The following is a 22,693-nucleotide window of genomic DNA, read 5'->3' on the forward strand; positions in this document are numbered from 1 at the left end:
TCCTAAGACCACAAATGTAAGCGTTTTCACGCTTTTAATGATACGATTTCATTTCTATGTCACTGTTTTAGTGTGCAGAGGATTTAAGCTGGCCACAAATACAATTTATCATAACAGACAAAGGGTTTACTATACTGCCTTGTGGTGTGCCATTTTCTACTCATTTCATTCAGACTCTTACCAGGCCATAGCTGAAAATAAGGCCCTTGATCCACGTATTCACTGGCACTCTCATTACAAGTCATCCCAAAGTTTGCCAACTGAAATGCAACAATCCTTCTTCCCACATCATACTGCACGCTTGATACCACTTTTTCATACCAGATACCGATACTGCTGCCTTGAGGATCGACAATGCCGATATGATCGCTTCTACTTGCCATTTATTAAGCTGTTAATAAAGTTTATGGCTGTGAACTGCATAATAATGAGACCTAAAAACACCACACTACTGAGGTTGCGCACAGCTGCTTTGGTTTTATGACAACATGAAGCATTTAACGCCACAAATAAAAGTGCAACATGGCAAAAATGTTGACATTATTCACAACTTCAACACTTAGCCGAACACTTTGACACACCATCATAAAATCAAAAAGACACTGTCATGCAAAGTGAAATTGAGAATACTGGGGTTTATGGATCACATCTGAGGGATTCTTGAAAAAAATCCAGGTGACAACTATCCATAAGCATCTCTACCAATTAATGCTTACCTTATTTCATGTTCCTGACATCAAGCTGGGCCCTAATATTTCTTCCTCAGTATATAGTAGTCAACAATCGGATGATGATCCTTGTTCTGGGAGCTTGAGTGGCTCACCCACTTCAACTCGCCCTCTGATGCCGAAGAGAGAAGGCTGACTGATGGTGTCGGCTACCATTGTGTCTTCTCCCTACTTGATCCAGTAGTTTATAGGTTTTGGATTTTCACTGGTTCTTCATTTACCTCCTCATTGTGCTATGGATACTCCATGTGAGCATTAAACGTGCCACAAAAAACGGCATAAGCTGTGCAAATGTTGTATCTTAACAACACCATCTTTTGTACGCACCTGAAATACATTTGTGTCATAGTCTTTCCCTCCATTTAGCAAGGTAATCCTTGCTTGACAAACATTATACCCCTCCCTCAATTCAGTTCTTACAATTACACTTCTTGCTTTCCACTGACAAATAACCATCAGTTCCAAAGATCTAAAAAGAATGTTCACCTCTGTTTTATATATATATATATATATATATATATATATCTGTTATCGTTTGTGAGAGTGCTCAGTTATCCGGGTCATCACGCAGCGAAGGCTGGAATCAAGTCAACCGGACTAATATAATGCCTGTTATTTGTCACGCACCACTCGTCCTTCACCTACCTAACCTTTCTTTTATTTTCCTGTTCTTAAGACCCTCTTCAGCAAGGCCTTATCTCAAAGAACCTTGTAATTTCCTCCTCTTTGTTTCTCAGCTCCCTGGCTCATCCTCCTTCCTAAATTTGATCATCTGATCTATTTCCTCCAACATTTCCCTGGATGATACAGCAATTTGCTCTGAACATCCCGCACTCAGTCTGCCTCCCTCAGTTAGTGTCCTGGGATGTTGTTCAGACCCGCCCTCTGGGAATCTGAACTTTAAACATATGTAACCTGGAAACAATGAATTCTGACTCAAATGGTTTGCACCTTTCTGCACTGGAATCAGTTAGTTGGAATCTGTTACTTTTTCATTCCTAAAATGAAGACAGTAAAGTTTACACAAATAGATACTGAATTTATTGGTCAAACACACCCAAAATAAGAACAACTGAGAAATAAAAAAATGAATTAATGAGTGAACATTGTAGATCAGGTATTCAAGGATCCGAGTCAAATACATCCAATGCATGCAGCTGGAAAGAACAACCCAACATTTATCAACACTAAGTCTGAAATGCAACATGAGGAGAACACTGCTAAATGTGAAAGATGATCAAGATTTTCTTTTACAGAACTGTATGAAACAATGTGTGAAACAAATAATGCTATTGAAATTCATTCCAACATTTCATTAGGTGAACACTGAGTTGGTGAAAGGGTTGAAGAAGTCAAATACACCCAATGCATGCAGCTGGAAAGAACAACCCAACATTTATCAACACTAAGTCTGAAATGCAACATGAGGAGAACACTGCTAAATGTGAAAGATGATCAAGATTTTCTTTGACAGAACTGTATGAAACAAATAATGCTATTGAAATTCATACCAACATTTCATTAGGTGAACACTGAGTCGATGAAAGGGTTGAAGAACTGCACCCTCAAATTAAAATATGTTGAGGCTAACTATGTTATCTACCACCTTCTCCACAGCTGCAGTCTCTCTTTCCTCATCATCATCATCCAGTGGAAAGGGGGTAAGGTCCATGGTCAAGAAATGGCTTATAGTGGCATCATCCCTCTACAAATGAATGAAAAAGATAAATGGACTTTTATCTGCTGAAATTTGCAACAGGTTGCCACACTATTCAGACCAAGTTCTTACATGACAGTAAACTCCCAGCAGTCCGTCAGCCTTGGAGTAGAAGTCTTCATTGAGGGAGATGACAATGATCTGCAGGTTTGCTCTGGATTCTTCACGAATGAAATTGGTCACCTGACACCAAACAATAAACTTTTTTTCTGCCCATTTCCACCCGATACAGACAAAATCCCTACATTTACGTTTAAGGAGTTTTTTGGAGTACAGTACTCATCCATTCAAATGAGCCAGTAGGCAGCCATCTGACAGGGATGATGTGCATCAAAAACCTTTTGGCCACCCTGAATCATATGGCTAAATGAGGTAGCATATACAACTGCTGACCTCAAATTCATAACAAGTGAGATGAACTTGGTGCAGTTAGCATCTTCGACTTTCCACACTTTGACGCCAGGATGCTCTAACCTGGTTTAATGCGTATGCTGTGGTTTCTGTTTTGTTTAGCTGAATTAGTCGCATTTAGTGCTTATTTGGCAGCATCCAAAACAGCCATGGAGCATTGACACCATCTTTCTGATCCTGTCCCCAAATATAGACTCATGAAATGGGTTACAGCATTTTAAATCCATCCCTCATAGAATAGCCGTCAACAGCCTTTTGTACCAACCACTACGCACAGGAGGAACCTACCAGTCCATATGAATGGGCGATACTGCATGTACTCTGAAAACCACCCATTTAATGGATTGACAGCTTTCGTATAGGGTGCCATTTCAAAAATTGCTTTACCATATAGATGAAAGCAGTTGACGTCATGAAATATTGTTCATGAAATCATCATTTTTGCTTTCATGCCTTGCCAAGACGATGCAATGTTCTTTCTGCCCTGTCCACTTGTCCACTCTAACACAAGTTGAGAACCAGCATGAAGTATCTTTCATACTATTTTACAAATACTATATTACTATTTTTCATACAAAAAAAAGCAAGGTTCCAGTTGCCTAAAAGCCCTGCTGATCCAGTGTTGTGCTGCAGAACATCTACTCAGGTGCTTGAGCTTCTCTATGTTACATCAATTGAGAGTTTTTTTATCTGCTTCAGTACTTCTGTTCTCACACTACAGCATCGCTTAATAACTACTTGTGTCTCTCTTTCTCCCTCTTTGTCGACCACCGTGCATATTTACTCTCTGTTTCCATTGATTCTGTTGAGTGTGCTGGTGTCCCAGTTTGATGCCACACTCACACATCCGGTCTGCGTGCTAATTTCAGACTATTTGGCAAATGAATAAACCTTTCATTTTACTCTTGTTGTGTTGAGTCTGTCTACTTACGGTCTTCCCAGGTACTGGGGTTCTGCTCGTCTCAGATCCAACACATTGAACTCATACTGTAGTTGTTAAGAAGCTCACCTTGGCAATGTTAGATTTGTCCAAGGCAGCATCCACTTCGTCCAAAAAAAGGAAAGGACCCGGACGGAAACTATAACAATAGGAAACAGTAAAAACCATGAGTGATGATGCACCACAGTCTTAGCCTTGCGACTACTATAGCATCCTTTGTTCGACTCTCTTTGAAAGGAACAACTCCACTGAATATATTAAGTGTCACTGATGATGAGACAAATTCAAAAATCACTGAGTGTGAGTGGTGGTCTCTCTCTATATACCCTATCCATCCTCGACTGGTGCACGCACTGTCTCTTGTCAGGACTTTGGCCAGTACAATGATGAATGCAGTCTCCGGTAGTATGTCCTAACTGCTGTGTCTACATATTTGACTGCAGGCGAGACACAGCAGCAGGTAGAAGGACCACATCTAAATGTAGTCTGCAACCACGATACAGGCTTGTTATTTTTGTTATTTTGTTGAGTCTGTGTCATGCTGGTGTTGCAACACACGTAGTGTATTTGGCAAACATCTAACACTCTGTAAACATAAAAGTTTCAGTGACAGTAATAAGTAATTTATCGATTGTGTTTAATAATCCTCCAAAACTTTTAACTTTAACATGCATTGGTGACTTTGACTGTGTTCAGTCGCTCCAGTTCTGAACACCTGTCTTTTTAGAGACACCACAGTACAGATAGATTTTCTGGCTAACAAGACGACCCATTTTGCCCATGCAGTTTTCATTGTCTGACAAGACATTCAGCATCATCCACCAAGCTAATTCACACTGGAGCTCACCAGATTCTAGTACCTGTCTGTTCCAATTCAGAAGTGATTTGGGCTCTGTCTTTCTTGTTTTTTAAGCAACTGTAAAATGAGATATCTGCACAAACTTTCACACACTTTTTGACTTTGTTTTTATAATTCAGATGGCTGCGGTACCTGTGCAGAGCAAAAACCAAAGCCAGAGCAGCAATAGCCTTCTCCCCTCCAGACAGATTATCCATGGACATGAAGCGTTTTCCAGGAGCAATGCAACTGAAGTTGATGCCACCTAGGTATGGCTCATCTGCATCCTCTGCAGACAAAGTGGCCTGAAGCACAAGAACAATCTTATTTAGCTTATTTTCTCAGGCATCTCACCTCACAAAAACACCTCCATAATTAGATTTTCATAATTAGATTTTCACTCAGCTCATGAGCACTGATATGTGGCACGTGATAAGTAATTGTACGAAGAAAAAACATTCAATTACTACAGTGTTACACTCCCTTGGTTTTCTGCTGTGAAACATGAGAGGACAGTTCATACTTGAGCGTGTTGTTGGTGATTCACCTGAGCACTGTTGTTCCTGCATATTCTTTTATAGATCTGGTCAAGCACCGCAGACACATGATCAAAACACTGGCAGAAAAGGGATAATCGCTGTGCTTTGACATGCTCAAACTCCTGGCTGCAGTTCCTGGTTTTCCTGGTGCTGGACTCAAAGTCTGATTTAAGGACAGAACACATAACTTAATCCTTGCTCGGGTTACCAACCACAAACTGGCTTTCAGATACAGGGGTGCAGATGAGAAATTGAACATCAAAGTACCTTCATTTAAGGCCTGTAACTTGTCGTTCACCTCACTCATCCTTTGAAAGGCCTTGAGATTGGGAGCAGAGGTCTGACCCAACATTTCCACCAAAGAGGCATTTGACTCCTTCAGGCTTTCGAGGATGGCCGGCACCTCTTCTATGTTTGCAGTCTGGGTACACACATTTTCCAACATGCACTCACCCTAAGATTGCCAATTACTCACAAACTGATTTGGTGTTTTACCTTCAATTCTGCATCCAGGCTAGAGTAGTCTATAATAATTTGGGCCTCCCTCTCGTAGATGCTCAAGGAGGCTGAAGAGCCATCAAGACCAGCAGGCAGCTTTAAAAAGAAAGCCACACTGAGAGAAATGTACATTTAATATAACAAATGTGTATCACAGGACATAAGACAACACAAAATAACCTGAATGTGATGTAGAAAGACACAAAGCCAGAATCTGTCGTACAGCAGTCCCTCACCTGCGTCTCACTGATTTCATCAAGACTCCCTGCCACTATGGAGATTGGCAGGCCCTGGACCTTGCAGGTGATAAGTAAGTTGTGCCTGGCCAAATGTTTCTGCTCAAGGGCACTCTCAGAAGTCATCACCTCCTGCTGGAGCTTCACCACCTCTCTGAAACATTTGAAAACAGGGTCTGGCATCGAGAGTGACAATGTGGCAATCTTCTGAACTTGAATCATGAACTGTCTGAGGTACCGAGACCACAGCCGGTCCCAGCGGCTGCTTCTTGTTGCTGTTCCTCTGGGAGGTCGGCTACAGAGCTACAGACACGCGGGCGAAAACAGTGCATTTTGAGCGCTTTAAGGTAAATGGCACGTCTGTGAACACTGGTTTGATGAGATCAGGCTCAATATTTGGGCATGACGCTGTTTAGCCTGACATGAATTGTCGTAAAGACCCTTGTTCAGGGGTCTATTGCTCGCGACACAGATGTTGTTCTTTTGATGAAGTAGTCTGATTCTTTGAATGGATTTCTGACATCAGCGCTCGGAGAGGAAAATGCCATCAAACAAAACAAATTTTCTCTGACAAGTGCCATGTGAAATGCCATCATCGTCAATAGCTATCTCAGTAATGGTGATTTCCCATGATGCTCTGCAGCCTAGTCAACCAATCACAGTCACGTTATATTACATTATATTATATTATATTATATTATATTATATTATATTATAAATTCTGCACCGTCATTGCCTTATATGTCTGCAGTGCACATACAGGGGTTGGACAGAATAATGGAAACACCTTAAAGCTAAAACAGCTTTAAGGTTAATTTTATCAACAGAGAAAACATTCTTTCATCCTACAGCATTTGCACTTGCTCAAAATGCACATTGTTGTAGCAATCCTACAAATCATAGAGAATGCATGTGACTTAAATGCAGGAATTTAGGAGAAAATATTTTACATTTACCAGTTTTCCAGCAGTCATTCCAGTTTCCACAAAATGTTTCGTTTTGAATTTAATTTCTCCTAATTTTGTTTTTTGATTTATTGTTTGAAGTATGGATGCTGCTTTATGCTATTGCAAGCATTCACTTTAGCTGGTTAAGCACACACTCATAGTCATAATGCAGGTACTAATAAATGGCATAAAAGTTTTTTGGGTGTTTCCATTTTCGGGCTAGGTTACCTCATTTTCGATTTTCATTACTGTGCATCCCTTGTATGTAAAAAAAACATATTGTAGAGAAATAATTTATCATGTGTTGTAAAGTTTAACGAAGACAATTGTTATAAGAAAAGCACACCAAGTTCATTAGTGTGCATCCAAATCAGCTTTTGCATACCAAAAAAACCTTCCAAATATGTGCCATATTCAGAGGACAGTTACTTGTTGAGCTCTTCAAGATTCCTGGTTTTTGAGGAGAGATCAGATTTAAGAAGACTCAGGTCATCCTTCTTGTTCAGCAACCCATTCTTCATCTCCAGTAATTCCGCTTCATTCTTCTCAACAGCCTCCAGAAGCTTCGCTTCCTCCTGGAAGATGATTATACGTCAATAATTTGTAGTTATAATAATTGAACTGAAAAGCATATAAAGTATGATGTGACTGAAATAAGCACCTTTCTGTGCATCTCAACAGCTTCTTCTTCCTTTTCAACCATTTCTTGCAGTCTCAAGAGATTCCCTTGCTGTTTCTCAAGTTGTTCTTGTTCATAGACCCACTGTACATCAAGGCGAGTGCACTGATTCTCAAATTCCAACCTGTAGGAGTGGGATTGCAGGATTACCAGAGATATGACAGACCTCATTAATAAAATGATTTATACTCTCAACTTGTCCCAAAAACCACAAGCCTTCTTTCGAAGGTCACCATATCTACCAGCCAATAGCGAGGATAATCTCAGCACAATTGATGTCATCTATTTACATTGTGTTTCTCAACAAAGGCCATTAGTCACAAAATATGTGTGTGTAAAATACAGAATCTTACGTTTTTTTTGGATATATCTGCCATTGAGAGTGGTATTTCTATTTCACCACAACTACATTTTGAATATTTTTTTCGACTATTACCACAATCATTACCACCATAAAAAGCAATACTAATATAAAGCTACTCTGCATGCATCATCAGCATGCCAAGGGAACATGTCTGGCGAAGCAGATTTGAAATGGAACTACGAGGCAAAGGAAGAAAATGAACACAACCACTAAGATTCATTCATGTGATTAAAAGGATAGGTGTGACCTGGATTGGACAATTGATAGGTAAAGGTGGAGGAGCCTGATTTGCTGACAGGAAATGGAGAATCTAAAAGCTATTTAAAGGCAAGTTATATTGATATATTAAGTCAATAATTAATTTGAAAGAAAATATTCTATTTAGCCTTTTAACCATCATAATTCACGCATATTTTTACCGCTTTGTGTCAAACTCAGTTTGACGTTTCAGATGCTCCTTCTCGTATTCCCCAATACTTCTGACGCCGATATCATGACAGAAGTCTGAGAACACAGAGTCTTCAATCTGGAATCACATCACAAATCGTTATCCAACGCAGACTGAACGCATTTGAAGAGAGAATATACATAAACTATGGAAATTATTTCATCCTAGCTGAGTTGGCTACAATACCTGACTAATCTCCTCTTTCATTTTCGTCACTTCTGCATTCTTCTCCTCTATATGTTTCTGATGAATCAGGATCTCTGCATCCAAGTTGGACAAGTCAGTTTTCATGCGAGAAATATCCTGTAAAATAAAGATGCTTTAATTAGAGGCACTAATTTTTCATTTTTCATTTCCTTGAACATTTTCTATCGTACCGATTGTAACTGAGGGATTATTTTCCTTTGAACATTTTCCAACTCGTTCTGGGCGTATTTCAGGCGCTTCTGAGCCCCACCGGCCTGCACCCTGATGTGATTCAGGTCTGTCTCCTTTCTCTTAAGTCTGATCAGTTCCTGCCATGGGACCAAAGACAGACCACATACCCGGTACATGACACGTACATTTCTTTAGATGCTGATCAAGAACACAAACTTACATGCAGTTCAAGGACCATTTCATCCTTTCGTTCTTTTAGCTGTGCCATGTCTTTGTCATCCCAGCAGCGGGCTTTTGTCCGCAGGTAACTGGAACCTCCGGAGATCATACCAGACTTGGTAAAAAGTGTTCCATCCAGTGAAACAGTCTATAGAATGACCAAAAACATTCATGGTGAACATTACATTATCTATTTACACTAAGTCCACAAGATAAGGTCATTACTTTCCTGATGAAGAAGAGAACCCCCGGACTCACACCAAACGTGCATCATACAAAGCAGCGACTCACACGAAAAGCAACGCAGCGATATTGATGACGCACTTAATGAGACCAAAATAATTGAAGCGACACAAGTGAAGCGAGTCATTTTGTGATTAATACAGGTTAAATTACGACTGAGTTACATGACGTGACATACGCAGATTCATCACTACGGAGAAAACATTTCATTTACATCCATTCTGATTTACCAGAATTAATATCCACTCACAAACGTTCACAGATTCTTCAGTGGTCAAAACACATGACACAACTTAAGTTTATGTCACGACAACGTGAAAGACTGAGCGAACTAATTTTAAATCTTGTTGTTCATGGATCTGATGAGTATCCAAGTCTGAAGACCGCAGCTCTCATGGGCATTGAATAAGGGGGCAGGAAGGCTTGGCACACGCCGGTGCATATTGTTTCAAAGTTAAATGCGATTTAAAATGTTCGAACAACATTTTGAAATTTTGCCAGAAGTTCTTTTACTGTCTCTATTTTCATTTTTTTTTTTAGGTATGAATGCAACTGCAACTTGACCTAAACTGTGGCTGCTAGCTTATTTCCAGCAGCTCAGTGTGGCAGCACGGTTTGAGTTCTGCATTTTGCATTCATTCTATTTCATAGCGGCGCTGAGTGGTGCCAGCATTTGCTGTTAGAATATTGTGATTTGCTAAAAAAAAACAACTAGATCCCTGAAGACAAAAACAAAAAATAAAGTTGAGGGATTTGAACAGTTTATATTAATTGTTTAAAAAAAAAGTTGAGACTCCAGAATAGAATGGGGTTATAACTCAGACCGACTACAATACTTTGGTCCACGGTACAAATCACATTCACAATCACAAAAAAAAAATCACAAAAAAACAGCATCATAATTGATGTGTTGTGATTGTTACCCAGAAAACCAGAAATTCATGAACACACACACAGAATTTCACATTGAGCTCAACAGAATGTTTTTCCACTATACTATGGAAATGCAAAACAATATATCAGCCTTCCATCAGCGTCATCTGCTTCAGCCTGATGCTTCAGTGATGAATATTGGAAAGCTACAACACACCACCATATTGGACCTTACATTATTTTATTCCTGGAGACTACAACTACTACTAATACTACTACTAATAATAATCATAATAACAATAGACACACAATATTCGCATGCATACCCTCTATAAAATTGCCGTCTACATTTTATTCAGGATACATCGCTGCAGTAATAAAGTCTCTGGAATTTACACTGGTCAGAAATGCATACCTTTAGACGTTGTCTTCCGTCAAATGCAACCCTTCTAGCTTCTTTGATGGTCTCACACACGAGGGCATTGCCACAGACATAGAGCACCACTCGCATCAGTTCGGTGGCACTTGCAATGTTAATCTGGACGACATCCATCACCAATTTGGCTCCAGGAATCTCTCTCAAGCGCTCATTGATGGGGTTTACCTCGATAATAACACCAATTTGGGATTAATCCAACGAAACAGGTGGAGTTGACAGAAAGGTTAAAGAATGCTTAACTTACAACAAGATTGTCAATTGGCAGAAATGTCTCTGGTTCGCCTCGTTCCTCTTTTATGAACGATATGCAGTCGCGAGCCACTTTCTCAGTTGTCACAACAATGGCCATCAAGTTGTGGCCAAATACCTTGGTAACAGCTAGCTGGTACTTCTTATGGATTGGACTGCACACATCATAAAGACGTCCATACTGGTACAACAACACAAACATAAAAAGGTCAAAGAACACTTTCACATATTGCATTCATAATTAGAAATGTATTGGGAATCTGCTGTTAAAGTTATTAAGATATTGAGAGCTGAACTGGAAAATGCATGAGCATGCAGTGTTTTAGCTGCATCTTGTGATTTTCAGGATATTCCTATCAAGATAAACTTTCAAGTCTGCACAGTAATCTAGACATACTTAAACACTCAGAAGTAGATGTTGATATCACTGTACATTATCATTATTCATTAGTTACTACCTATCACAAAACCATTATGTTTAGCATTATTGAAGATTTGTTTATCACACCCACTTAATGACTTTAAATAACAAAAACGACTCTAGCATTACTGCATACAATTAGAATGTCACTCTCTCACTTCACGAAATATGTCTGTACAATAGAAATCCTAAATCCTAAGCACTTCAGAAAATTACAGTGCAGCCCTTTTTTATTTTCCTAACTGCCATTGATCCCAACCCATCAGAGGACTAAGTACATCTTATATCTACCTTGATTTTCAAAAATTAAATGATATCAAATACAATGATAATAATAATAAAAAAATATGTGTACAAATGATCAAAAGGCCGATATCATGAGAAAATATAAAAAAAGAAAATCTCAAGGCATATTTAAAAGATTTTCTTTTACCACACATTCAGGGTAGAGTCTCTGCAACTTCTCTAGTAGTGTTTTGCGTCTCTGCTGCCGTTTACTCTCCTGCTTCTCCAGACGGGCATTTCCCAGCTCTTCCTGTACCTGACCCAGCTCCTGGTTCAATTGAATGGAACGCTGGCGGCCCTGCTCCAACTCTGCACTCAACATTTGCTCTTGCTCTAGATACTGCTCAATGGCAGCCCTAAAACATGATAGCAACAGTATCACGTGGAAAGCAATACAATTGAATTGTAGTACTACATAACTATCCCATAATGATCCTTGAACTTTTAACATACTGGCTGGTGACGGTGTAGTCTTCCAACTTTTCTGCTCTTGCTGTCAACTCATCCAGTTGCGCCAGTTTAGTCCTGATTGCAGACTATAGTGCATAGGTGATGCAAAAATATGAGTTATAACGTGTAAACTGAAAGAGACACAGATCCGTGGTCTGTGTCTTACTATTATACCTTCACTTCCTTCTTTTTATGTTGGTCAAAAGCCACCTTCTCAGTGCTAGTTTTTAAATCCCATTGGAGCTTATCCGCTTGTTGGGTGTGAATGGCACTTTCTTTTCTCGCAAACTCCTTAAGCACTTTGTATTGCTGCAGCTGCAATGAATATGCATGAAGACATTAGTTCCACAAACAAGACTGGGAATAGCAACAAGTCCTATCTATGTCTTGATGGTGTATAAGAAAAAGAAGTATAAAGAAAAAAATATGCGCAAACAGGTTTGCACATATATTAATTGGTGCAAACTGTTCTGCTGTGAATGACTACTGTTTGTTTGAAACAGGTCATACATCTCAAATTAAAGGGATTTAGTAGAGAGAGAGTAAATCTCAAACAAATTTTATAAGTTGTTAACATGATGATAAATACACTATCTTGATTAACTGAAAAAGCGTATTAATATATTTTTTCAATTCCTTTTACAACCTTTGTCAGAGAGAACACTGAGATCCTTACATAACCACCCAATTTGGTGTTCAAAAACATTGAAGCATGTTTGTTTGGACTGTATTGTCACCTGATCCTCATTCAGGTGGATGTCCCGTCCCTGGAAGTCTCCCTGATTCTGGATCTGGTTTTCGTAGTACTGCCAAGCACTCTCCACTTCAACTTTTTCCTGCTTATATTCTGCAAGCTCTTGCCTTTTGAATGCCAAGAGTTTCTCACACTTTTTCATAGTATCACGGGCATCTTCCACCTTCGTCATGTGATGGGACGTCTTTGTTTTCATTTTGATACATTGGGCTCGAGATTGGAAAAGCAGATGCTCCTGAGCACTGGTAAACAGGGTCACCACAATTTTTCAAATTATGATGAAACAATCAATTGAAACGTTCAGCACTTCTACATACCAATATTCCTTCTCCCTGAGCTGCACCTCTCTACTGAGTCGTCCAATTTCCTTCTTCTTGTCTTTCACAATCTGCTCACATTTCGTCATGATGTCCATCTTTGTCGACGTTTCCTGCTGTTTCTCATCCAATGTGCTGCAGGTACTTTTGATGTCCCTCTCGTTATAATAGAGCTCAGCAAGGGTCAGTTCAAATTGTTTTTGCTGGAGATCGTCAGTCATTTCCTGGTACTTCTCTGCCTGAAGGAGACAAATAGTTAATCGCAGATACGAAAAAACACAATTCTGAAAAATGCAGCAAATGAGCTTACTTGCCTTCTTTTGAAGTGTGTATAAACATTTCAAAAGTAATAATAATTAAATCACATCAACTTTTGCCAAATAACCATGGTCTAATGTCAATTCATTAAATGTCATAATTTGAACATCAATCACATAGCATTAAGTCCAGAAGGATCACTGTCCTTTTTTTTTTTTTTAAATACCTCCACTTTCTCCTTGGACACCTGCATTTTCTCTATAACAGCAGCTTTCTTTTTCTTGAAGTGGAAATTGGTTTCTTCTTTAGCATTCAACAAGGCCTGTTTCTTTTGGTCATACAGAGCAGCACACTCTCTGGACTGACTGATCATCTCAAACATCCTGGTGCGGTCTCGTGGATCCTTCAGTGCGATGGACTCCACCACCCCCTAGTGAGAAACATGGCATACTGTATAACTATGCATGACAGAGCCTTTCTAGTTTATCCAATGAAAATTGGAACAGGATATGGAAACACCACAGGAAAAGAGACCAGGTACTCAGAAGTGTGAAAACCAAATTAAAAAATAATAATAACAAAAAAAACATTTACCTGGAACACAAGACAGTTTCTGGCTTTGGTAAAAATCCCAATCTCCTCTAGTTGCCCTATGTAGTTGATGAAAGACACTTGTACACTGTCGATATAATACTCAGAGGAGCCTTCTGTAAAGATACAACAGCTGTTTAGAATGACAATAGAGTTTAGTTTGCAAACAGACTAGAAATACGCTGACTTAGCATTCAACAGTATATTGTTATTACTGCATAATTGTCACACTATATCTTTATACTTTAGTTATATAGGTGTGTTTTTTAATGATTATTATTCAACACACCTCAATGTTATTTCCTTGAAATACTATTTTTGCAAGCAATATACAAATAAGTGAAATTAGTTCATTCATTTATTTTTAATCAAAGAATAACAATTCACTAGCAATCATAATTGTGTTTTTTCCTTTAAGTTTTTCTATAAATTTTTGGGGGGGTGAATTTGAGCCCTTCACCAACTACGGCTCAGTATCAGTACTAGCATGTTAAAATGGTATAAACTAATAGAAGAGTTTTGTTTAGGATGTAGTGTGATGACAGGACGCATTACATTTTTGTACCACACTTTTCAAAACTGAACTTCCTTATCACATAAATGATCTGAGGTCAGTACATGTCCCATGTAGTACATGTAATAGGTACTGAATAAAGTGACTTCAGGACCAGGTGTATTTAAGGGTTAAAAACAGGATGGATCAAGGAAAGCCAAATGTATAATCTACAGCTCTTTATTGTCATTGTCAATATATGATCATGAAATAATTTCTTATTCATGAAAAATCGTTTCAAAACGTTGCTTTCTTCCATGATATGAAGAGTCGCTAATTTTATTATTATTGGCTCGAGTAGTCGGTTAAATTCAGTTCAGCTCGAATTTAAGTCGCAGGGTGACACAAGAAATTATCATCAATATGAAAAGCTTGAAAGAAAAACTGACCGGAATGGCTGCGAGAAAAGACAGTCTCGTGGTCTTGATTGTCCCGGTAATGCATGCAGACCCTGGTGCTGCTGGCCACCGGGCGACCGACATGAGCTCCATGTATCAAGTCCCGAAGATGCTTAACTCGCAGGGTAGCAGCTCGCTCACCGATGACGAAGCTTATGGCGTCCATCACATTGGACTTACCTAATGAACAGTCATTTCAGGGGAAAGAATCATTCTCAAATCAACTTTGTCTCGTGAGAAAAAAACAACAACAACGAAATAAATAATAAAATACGTACGCTTATTTATTTAGGACAAACTTCATGACTTGGTAGAGTACCAGGTTGGAAAGTCGTAGTAACAGTGAAGTTACGTAACTTACAGTACAAGTTTGTTGTATGTGGTCAGAAAAAATGTAGTTGTCAATGAATATGTTGAATTTTCAAGAGCACAGAAAGTATCGATACGTAACTTACAGTACAGGTTTGTTGTATGTGGTCAGAAAAAATGTAGTTGTCAACGAATATGTTGAATTTTCAAGAGCACAGAAAGTATCGATACGTAACTTACAGTACAAGTTTGTTGTATGTGGTCAGAAAAAATGTAGTTGTCAACGAATATCAATTACACTTATATAACAGAGCCCCCCTTAACGAATCGGGTTATTGGACGTATCGTTAGCTCAACTGCGCTTAGCATTAGCACGCCATGCGTGGCCGTAAAGACTCACGGTAAATACTCACCACTTCCATTGGTACCAATCACACAGTGGAACTGCTCAAAAGGACCAAGAACTCGCTTTCCTCGCCAAGACTTGAAATTTTCAACGACAATCTGCCTAAGGTAACCCATCTTCTCCCGTTAGCTTCGGCTGTGTCGCCCGCCTCCAAGTTCAAAGCCGAACTGGGAGAAGAGGGAAAAACGAGGGAATACTTTCACCTTCGCGCGCTCCATGATGTCAGTCTACAGTGTGTGTATGAGGAGTTAGCTTTGAGCTAAACTCCAACATAAAACGGAGCCACGTTGAATGGTAATTGCAGCGTCACAGAATTGACGATGAAAGGGCTCGACAATTATGAGGCTAATATTAAAATAGTCTACCATCCGTATTCATGAATTGTATTCGTGAACGGTCCCGTCAGGTTAGCAATTTATCTTTGCACTCAATTTTTTATTTTTTTTTCACACAAGTGGCCCTGAGCTCGCCAGGTATAAAAGCGAATATAATGTGACTCAATGCCATGTTTTCCTTCTCAATAATGAGAAAACCATTACATCTATCGTGTCTACAAGCCTCATAATCAATACAGGGATCTAAAAACTCAGCCAGAATTCCCATCAGATTATTCCGTTGTGACCCAAAGGTCTCATGCAAACCCCACACATCTGTCCATACACAAAGATGCTAGTGCGTTAAAGTGTTTATTTCTTGGTCTCAGACAATCATGGAAGAGTGTCAGTAAGGATGATCGCGGACATATTCCATGATGTGCTTCAAAGCGAGCCAGGTCTCAGAGGCAGTGGGGATGATCTGTGTGGCCGGTAAGATGAAGCCGTATCTCCCAGTGTCTCTCAGCTCAAAAGCATAGGAGTACTTGATGCCCATATTGTACGACCAGTCGATGCTTCCGCCACTGGCTTGGTCTGTAGACAGAGGCAATATGGCATTATGACCTGTCAATGAAGAGTAATGAAGCCCCACCTAACCACTTCATTGCTTTATTCATTGTGAAAATCCATCTACATTGAATGAAAATGAAGCATATTAACCTGTATGGATGGTGATACGTCCCAGGAAATTATAATCAAAGCAATAGCCATAAACAATTAGAAGCATACGAATAATATAATCCAATCGAACCTAATCTTAAAAGTGCTTCAATGATCTCCCCTAAACAAAACCTCACATTCTGAAGATTTTAAAGTAGGAAAATATGACAAAAAAAGACTGAAACATCAATGTTTTGTTTAGATCTTTTTTTTTTTCGTTTTAGAAGGTAACAAAGATAAAAAAAGCTCTAGTGTTTATGTAGAAATACTTCTGTTCTGCTGTAGTGACTGGAGTCAGCATGCAGACTGTGAAAGGTGGACTTACAGATGATTCGACAGATGCTTCCGACCTTGTAGCGGGTGCCATAGAGGGATGTGAGTTTCTGCACCGCAGCTCTGCCAACAGCATCCTAAAGGGGACACGAGGCTGTATGTAAAATAATAGTTCTGCAGCATTCAGGCACAAACTATTTGGTGCTAATAGTGGTGTTTTTTTTAGAAACATGCTTGCAATAGTCAGCACAATAATGTAATGTATTTACACAAGTACACTGAGGCTACAAGTCTCTTTGACAACCATGGCGAGACAGTTTCATACCAGCTCCGCCATATCAGGCACGTGGTTGCAGCTGTAGCCGTATGGATACATGAGCAGCTGAGAATAGGCATGGACAGAGATGAAGGACTTGAAGTTGCCATGCTTCTTGATCAGGTCCACCACGTTCTTCACCTCCACCTCAGAGTGAGCGGAGGGACCATGGTAAGAGTCAGAGCAGGGGTTTCTGCTTGCCCCGGGACCTGTGACAAAAGACAGACTGTCACGTGCGTTGAACACAAGACTAATATGACATCACATCAATGCCTAATTTTTTATGATGTTGTCAATGACATGTTTACATATTCAGTTTGGCTACAAGGGGCCTGCTGTGTTGCTTAATTTTGCCTTAATTTCATTGACTACAAACGATGGCCAGGCTGCTGAAACGGTCCTTATTTTCAGACGCCACTTGATGGCACTCTCAGCTGTATAATCTCTGGCTCAACCGCACATCATTTTAAACAACAGCGCCCCCGCTGAGCTCAGAACACGAGGTTAGTACTCTTGCATGAAACATCGTCAGCCTGTCACTAGAACACTTACCACCAAACCCTGCATCCCAGTTCCTGTTGGGATCAACACCCTGGCAGACAGAGCCTGTGTTCCTGGAGCGAGTCTTGCGCCACATCCGATCCTGTACAGGGGGGAGCAGTGTGGCAGTTAAAGAAAATGTCCTGGAGAATAAAAACACAAATAAAATGTGACAAAAAAATGAATAAATAAAAGTTTAAAGTTGATATTAATTGATGGTCGCTATCCTATTTTAGTAGTGAATTTGAATATTTATGGTCACATTTTTTTTCATTTTGTTTTGTTTTGTATATTCATTACATCTTGAACCAGCCAACATTATCCATCTCCAGCTCCATCATTTTTTCATACAAGAAACGGATGATTACAAGTTGGTTGAGTTCAGAATGAACACCTTGAACCAAAGGTCCAACACAAGTCCATGTTTCTGGCTCTACAGTATGTACTGTGCAAGTGGGGCTCTGAAATTCTACTGTCACATGCTGTCCCATTGTACACATCACTAGTAGGCTTTAAAGGCTGCTATAGTTCAAAGGGTGAAAATATATAGAATTAGATAAAAAAGTAGGATAATAATAAAGGTCCACAAAAATATTCAAAATAAGTGGATAAATTAATTGTTGTCTATTGTGTCTGTAAACCTACAGCAGAGTTTGTTCAGGAACGCAGATGTTCTTCTCATTCGTTTTCATACTGTTTAGTGAAATATGTGGAAGTTCAAAAGACTCATCACCTGATCATGTAAAATAAAAAGACAGTGATGGCTTACATTGGTGTGAGAGTAGACGTATCCATCAGGGTTGGCAAGAATCAACAAATAAATGTCCATTTGGTTCAGCAGGGTGGTCAGTGAAGTGTCATGTCCATAGTCAGTGGCAATCTGAACAAGGCAGGGCATGTGTTTATTATTGCACATATTTGTGAAAGCCAGCGTATGTAAATGACAAGACAAAACACATTCTTCATTCATTTAATTAACACTTGATGATCATATGCAACATGTAACTTCATTCATGCATTTGTTAATTGTTTTCCTTCTTACCTTGTTAGCTGTCCAAACTCCAGTAGCCTGGGAGACCCACTCTCTAGAGTGGATTCCAGTGTCAATCCAGATAGCAGGTCTTTTGTCTCCTCCAGTGCTGAACTGAACACAGGGACCACACAGACCATGTTGGTGAGTGAAGCAACTTTGTGACCTCACATGTAATTTAGAGTGCTGTGTGTGCACCATCATTGATGAAGAGTCTTCATACCTTCAGAACGTACATGGGCCTGTTCTCGTAGGACTCGCCGATCAGCTCCTTTGTGACCAGGTTTGGGTACTGAGCAACCAGGGTGTCCATCCAGGAGTAGATCTGTGAGGAAGTGGTAAAATGAGCAAAAATGAACCCCTAAGTTAACATGTAACAAACATGAGTCCTTCGTCTGCATCCTTCTCTGCGACTGAGGCATAATGCGCGGCTGAATTGTTACTCAAATTAACAGCAAAAGCGCCTCAAACAAAACCACTCGCAGAGCAGGTGAACTTTGGTTTCAGAATAATGTGGAGGAAAAAAAAGTTTTTAAAATATCATCCATACATATATACATTGACAGTTAACCAGTGCTTAGCCCTATTCAGGGTTGTGTCGAGTGCTGGAGCCTATCTCAGCAGTCAGTGGGCGGGAGACAGGAAAACACCCTGGACAGGTCGGCAGTCCATCGCAGGGCACACACGCCATTCACACACAAATGCACATCTTGGGGCAAGTGAGAATGTTTGGACTGAAGGAGGAAACCGGAGAACCCACGTGCACACGGGGAGAACGTACAAATACATGGAATAATATAATATTCTTTGCAGAAGATATTGTTAGATAATGGACCATGCTTTGTTTACAAATGAGCTCAAGCATAAACCCTTAGAGATGTCTGTCAGAATCTGAATGAAATGAACATGAATAAGTTGTGGCCCACCGTGTCAAGAGTGTGATAGGCTCCGAAGTTGAAGCTCCTGGTGCTTCTCTCCTTCACCCGATTCCACTCCATCTCGGCCTTTTCCTCATCAAGAAGCTCCTGGAAATTAAAAAGTCCACCGTACAACATATGCTGTCAGGCCGTTAAACCATCTCAATGAACTTTGAGGAGACCTGAAGGTTGTCAATCATGACTTCGAATCTGATGTTGTGGTCATGGAGGAACTCTGTTACAGCATCCAGATTGGCGCGAGGCACTCGGACTTCAACTGGCAAATCCGCAGACACTGGATGGAGCCAGTAGTCAAGCTGGAATTGGAAATAACATTAACACTGGTTTACCAATAAACAAGAAACTTAAAGTGTTGTAGTTGCAATTGTGTTAGAATGAATGTAGTTAGTGTAAAGTGGTTAATGTGTCGGAAAACTGACCGGCATATGTGCGGCATATGACTGAGCATGCATATGAATGTACCTCCCACTCATGTCTGGCCTCCAGGCTCTGCAGAACTTGGATCTGCTCCTGAGACTCAGCAACAATCCGGAGGACTTGATCACTGCAAGAGATCATTAAGGCCATGATGAAGTTTCAACCTTAACGCCCACCACATTGAACGTTCATTTCTCTAACTGATAACACACTGATAACAAACAGCCTGTGAGAAGAGAATTGTAAAATATGTTTTGTTGCTTTCCAGTTAAAGCTGTCAAATGTGGTGTTGATGTTTGACTCACCCAAAAAAAACTTTCTCCGCTTTGGCCGCAGCCACAAGCACCAGCAAGATCCAGAGCCCCTTCATCCCACCGGTCTGTCTTAGCCCTACTGCCTGTGTCAGTCCTGCCTGTGATCCTTACGCTCTCTTAAATGTCCCAGGTGCCAGGTGGAGCGTTCTCACTGTGTTGCATCAGCTCACAGAGAGTTATTCTAAGAAACAAACATGTTGATGAAGCAGTTCCTAATCTCTACACCTGCAAACGGCAGACTTTTACACACATTAGTTTGTGCGCAAAATTCCCTGAGAGTATGATTCAAAGCACTGTATGACAACAATGTCACAAACTCGAAAATGGCAACAGGAAAGAAAACAAATGTAATTATCAAAGACAAAAGTCCTTCAGTTTTCTTCGAACAGTATCGACTGCTTCACACGAGTCCACTGACCACGAGGTGGCAGCGTTACACCAATAATAATAATAATAATAATATAATCATAATAATAATAATAACATTTAAGTGCCCATATTTCAGAATAAAACGTAATTAGGCAGATTTGTGTTGTCTTCTTTCTGAATGACTCCTGTTTTATTATCATAAAAAGATAGGATTTTCATGTTCACATCCAAAAAGTAAAACCTCCAGCTCGCTTCATCCATGGTGAAACTGTAATAAAAATCGAATCTATGTTTCTACAGTCTACAAAACAGTATTCTCTGTTTTTGAGAGGAAGATTTGAGCTTTGAGATCAATAAAGGATTTTCTTTCCGCTTGAAACTGTCATCATTGTTCACTCTCAGACAACCTCAATGGAGGTAGCAGCGGGCCACACAGATGCGGAGGGCTGCAGGGGACGCAGGAGTCGAGGCAGGGCTTTCTTAATGTGGAAATTATTTATTGTGACCTGTCTAAAACTTTAATATCCTTGTGAAAAGTGGCTTTACATGCAAATGCTGACGGACTGAACATTTTTTCTCTTCTGCAGTCATTTGGCTCTAAAAGCTATACGAGCAAGGCTCCCGGGTCGAGTGTGTGGCACATGGCTTCCTCACTATAAATAGATCCATTTACATTGAATTTCATGGCTGAGTTCCGCCTCAATATTTCAGAGGCTTGACAGTAAATTGACCATTAATCATTTATTATGCGGTTGTTCATTTTGGTCAAACAGTGAACGTGACAGATCTCTATGAGTGCTTTCTTCATCAGTGTTTAGATCCTCTGTGTCACCACACAGCAGGACAAGAGACAAACAAGATGAGCGCAAGTCTGCGGGCATTTTCTGTCAATCGCTGATTCAATCTATTCAGTACACATATAAAGCCATTAAGCTCCACCAGAGATTAGCAAAATATGAACTCGGGTCCTTTAAAACCACCTTTAAAAGATTTTACAGGAATAACCATGGCAGTTTCATTTTGTGAGTCAATATAATGTTAAATTGCCTGGCAAATCAGAGTGAATGCATGTGATTTATCTCAAGAACACAGTCATAATGGAGAAAGTTTTCCTGTCCACTCATCCAGGGACTGCAACTTAATGTGAGGGGTGAAGCAAACAGCTCTGCACATAGCCAAGAGGTCGTCATGCAAGGTCAGATACACTTCTTCACCTAAGATGATCCTTAAGTTGATCTCCCCAATCCACTTTTCTGTAATCGCAATATGCTTTTGGAATCTGCTTTTGGAAACAAGGTGTTTCAAGGGAACATTTCCACTGCATGTTTAACAGCATCCCAACAGTGCTCTACTGGATTAAGACCCAGTGACTGTGAGGGCCACTCATTGTCTCATTCAAGAAACTGTTCACAGCTGATATGTGACTGGTTGGTGAATTATCCTCCTGGACGTAGACAGCTGAAGATGTAATCATAAAGGGTTTGACATGTAAGCCAGTGTTTTTTTTTTGTTTGTTTGTTTGTTTTTTTTACCTTTTTTGAGATACAGCACACTTCACAACACAAAAATCTCAACGCACACCATCAAAGGAACCTCAGCTAAAGTGCAACATGAAAGTCTTTAGCTACTCACACTCTGCTATTTTGACATGCTATTTGCTGAAACAAATGTATTTGTTTAAAAATGTCTTCAGAAAGGGGTGGACAATATGCCAACATATACCATGATTTATTCATTTATTTAAAATAACTATTCAAATTTGATCAAAATCTCATATGTATTTTTGAGACAAACAAACACAAAGTTTCTGGTCAGTGTTGGTCTTAAAGAAAAAAAACCTGACAATTTAGACCAAAGAACTTTAATCTAGTTTGGGTAATTTCCAGATCTTTTACATTCTTTGCTTGTTTCATAGCTACAGTTATTCTTTCTCTCTTCACATTTTGGAGCATGATTTGTTTGGTTTTGGATTCA

General features: G+C 39.7%; 2 protein-coding genes and 1 long non-coding RNA gene across 4 annotated transcripts; 1 reads left to right on the forward strand and 2 right to left on the reverse strand.

The window, feature by feature from the left end:
* Window positions 1-1,767: 1,767 nt before the first annotated feature.
* Window positions 1,768-15,731, reverse strand: smc1b (structural maintenance of chromosomes 1B). 2 transcript variants are annotated; one of them, XM_053886060.1, is made up of 25 exons: window positions 15,496-15,731; window positions 14,765-14,953; window positions 13,826-13,935; window positions 13,458-13,661; window positions 12,974-13,212; window positions 12,640-12,898; window positions 12,077-12,217; window positions 11,906-11,988; window positions 11,601-11,808; window positions 10,742-10,927; window positions 10,474-10,662; window positions 8,944-9,090; window positions 8,723-8,860; window positions 8,532-8,648; window positions 8,317-8,423; window positions 7,516-7,657; window positions 7,284-7,429; window positions 5,908-6,061; window positions 5,669-5,767; window positions 5,441-5,594; window positions 5,182-5,336; window positions 4,788-4,939; window positions 3,866-3,935; window positions 2,518-2,628; window positions 1,768-2,433 (listed from the first exon to the last, which is right to left on the reverse strand). In XM_053886060.1, the coding sequence occupies exons 1-25, from the start codon at window positions 15,602-15,604 to the stop codon at window positions 2,299-2,301; spliced, it is 3,744 nt and encodes a 1,247-aa protein (XP_053742035.1). In that variant the 5' UTR covers window positions 15,605-15,731; the 3' UTR covers window positions 1,768-2,298. The 2 variants fall into 2 exon arrangements, with proteins under 2 accessions (XP_053742035.1, XP_053742034.1); XM_053886059.1 differs by having other exon boundaries at window positions 13,826-13,938; window positions 15,496-15,730.
* On the forward strand, window positions 15,434-17,200 carry LOC128770998 (uncharacterized). The gene is made up of 3 exons (XR_008416574.1): window positions 15,434-15,595; window positions 16,192-16,294; window positions 16,808-17,200. It is a non-coding gene; the product is annotated as an uncharacterized LOC128770998 (long non-coding RNA).
* On the reverse strand, window positions 16,092-20,497 carry LOC128770997 (carboxypeptidase A2-like). The gene is made up of 11 exons (XM_053886062.1): window positions 20,342-20,497; window positions 20,082-20,163; window positions 19,781-19,915; window positions 19,608-19,706; window positions 18,905-19,006; window positions 18,694-18,795; window positions 18,421-18,531; window positions 17,664-17,754; window positions 17,121-17,320; window positions 16,848-16,932; window positions 16,092-16,396 (listed from the first exon to the last, which is right to left on the reverse strand). Exons 1-11 carry the CDS (start codon window positions 20,404-20,406, stop codon window positions 16,209-16,211), a joined length of 1,260 nt encoding a protein of 419 aa, XP_053742037.1. The 5' UTR covers window positions 20,407-20,497; the 3' UTR covers window positions 16,092-16,208.
* Between the last annotated feature and the right edge of the window lie 2,196 nt (window positions 20,498-22,693).

This window comes from Synchiropus splendidus, chromosome 14, assembly GCF_027744825.2.
Source record: "Synchiropus splendidus isolate RoL2022-P1 chromosome 14, RoL_Sspl_1.0, whole genome shotgun sequence".
In the NCBI taxonomy this organism is placed as follows: Eukaryota; Metazoa; Chordata; class Actinopteri; order Syngnathiformes; family Callionymidae; genus Synchiropus; species Synchiropus splendidus.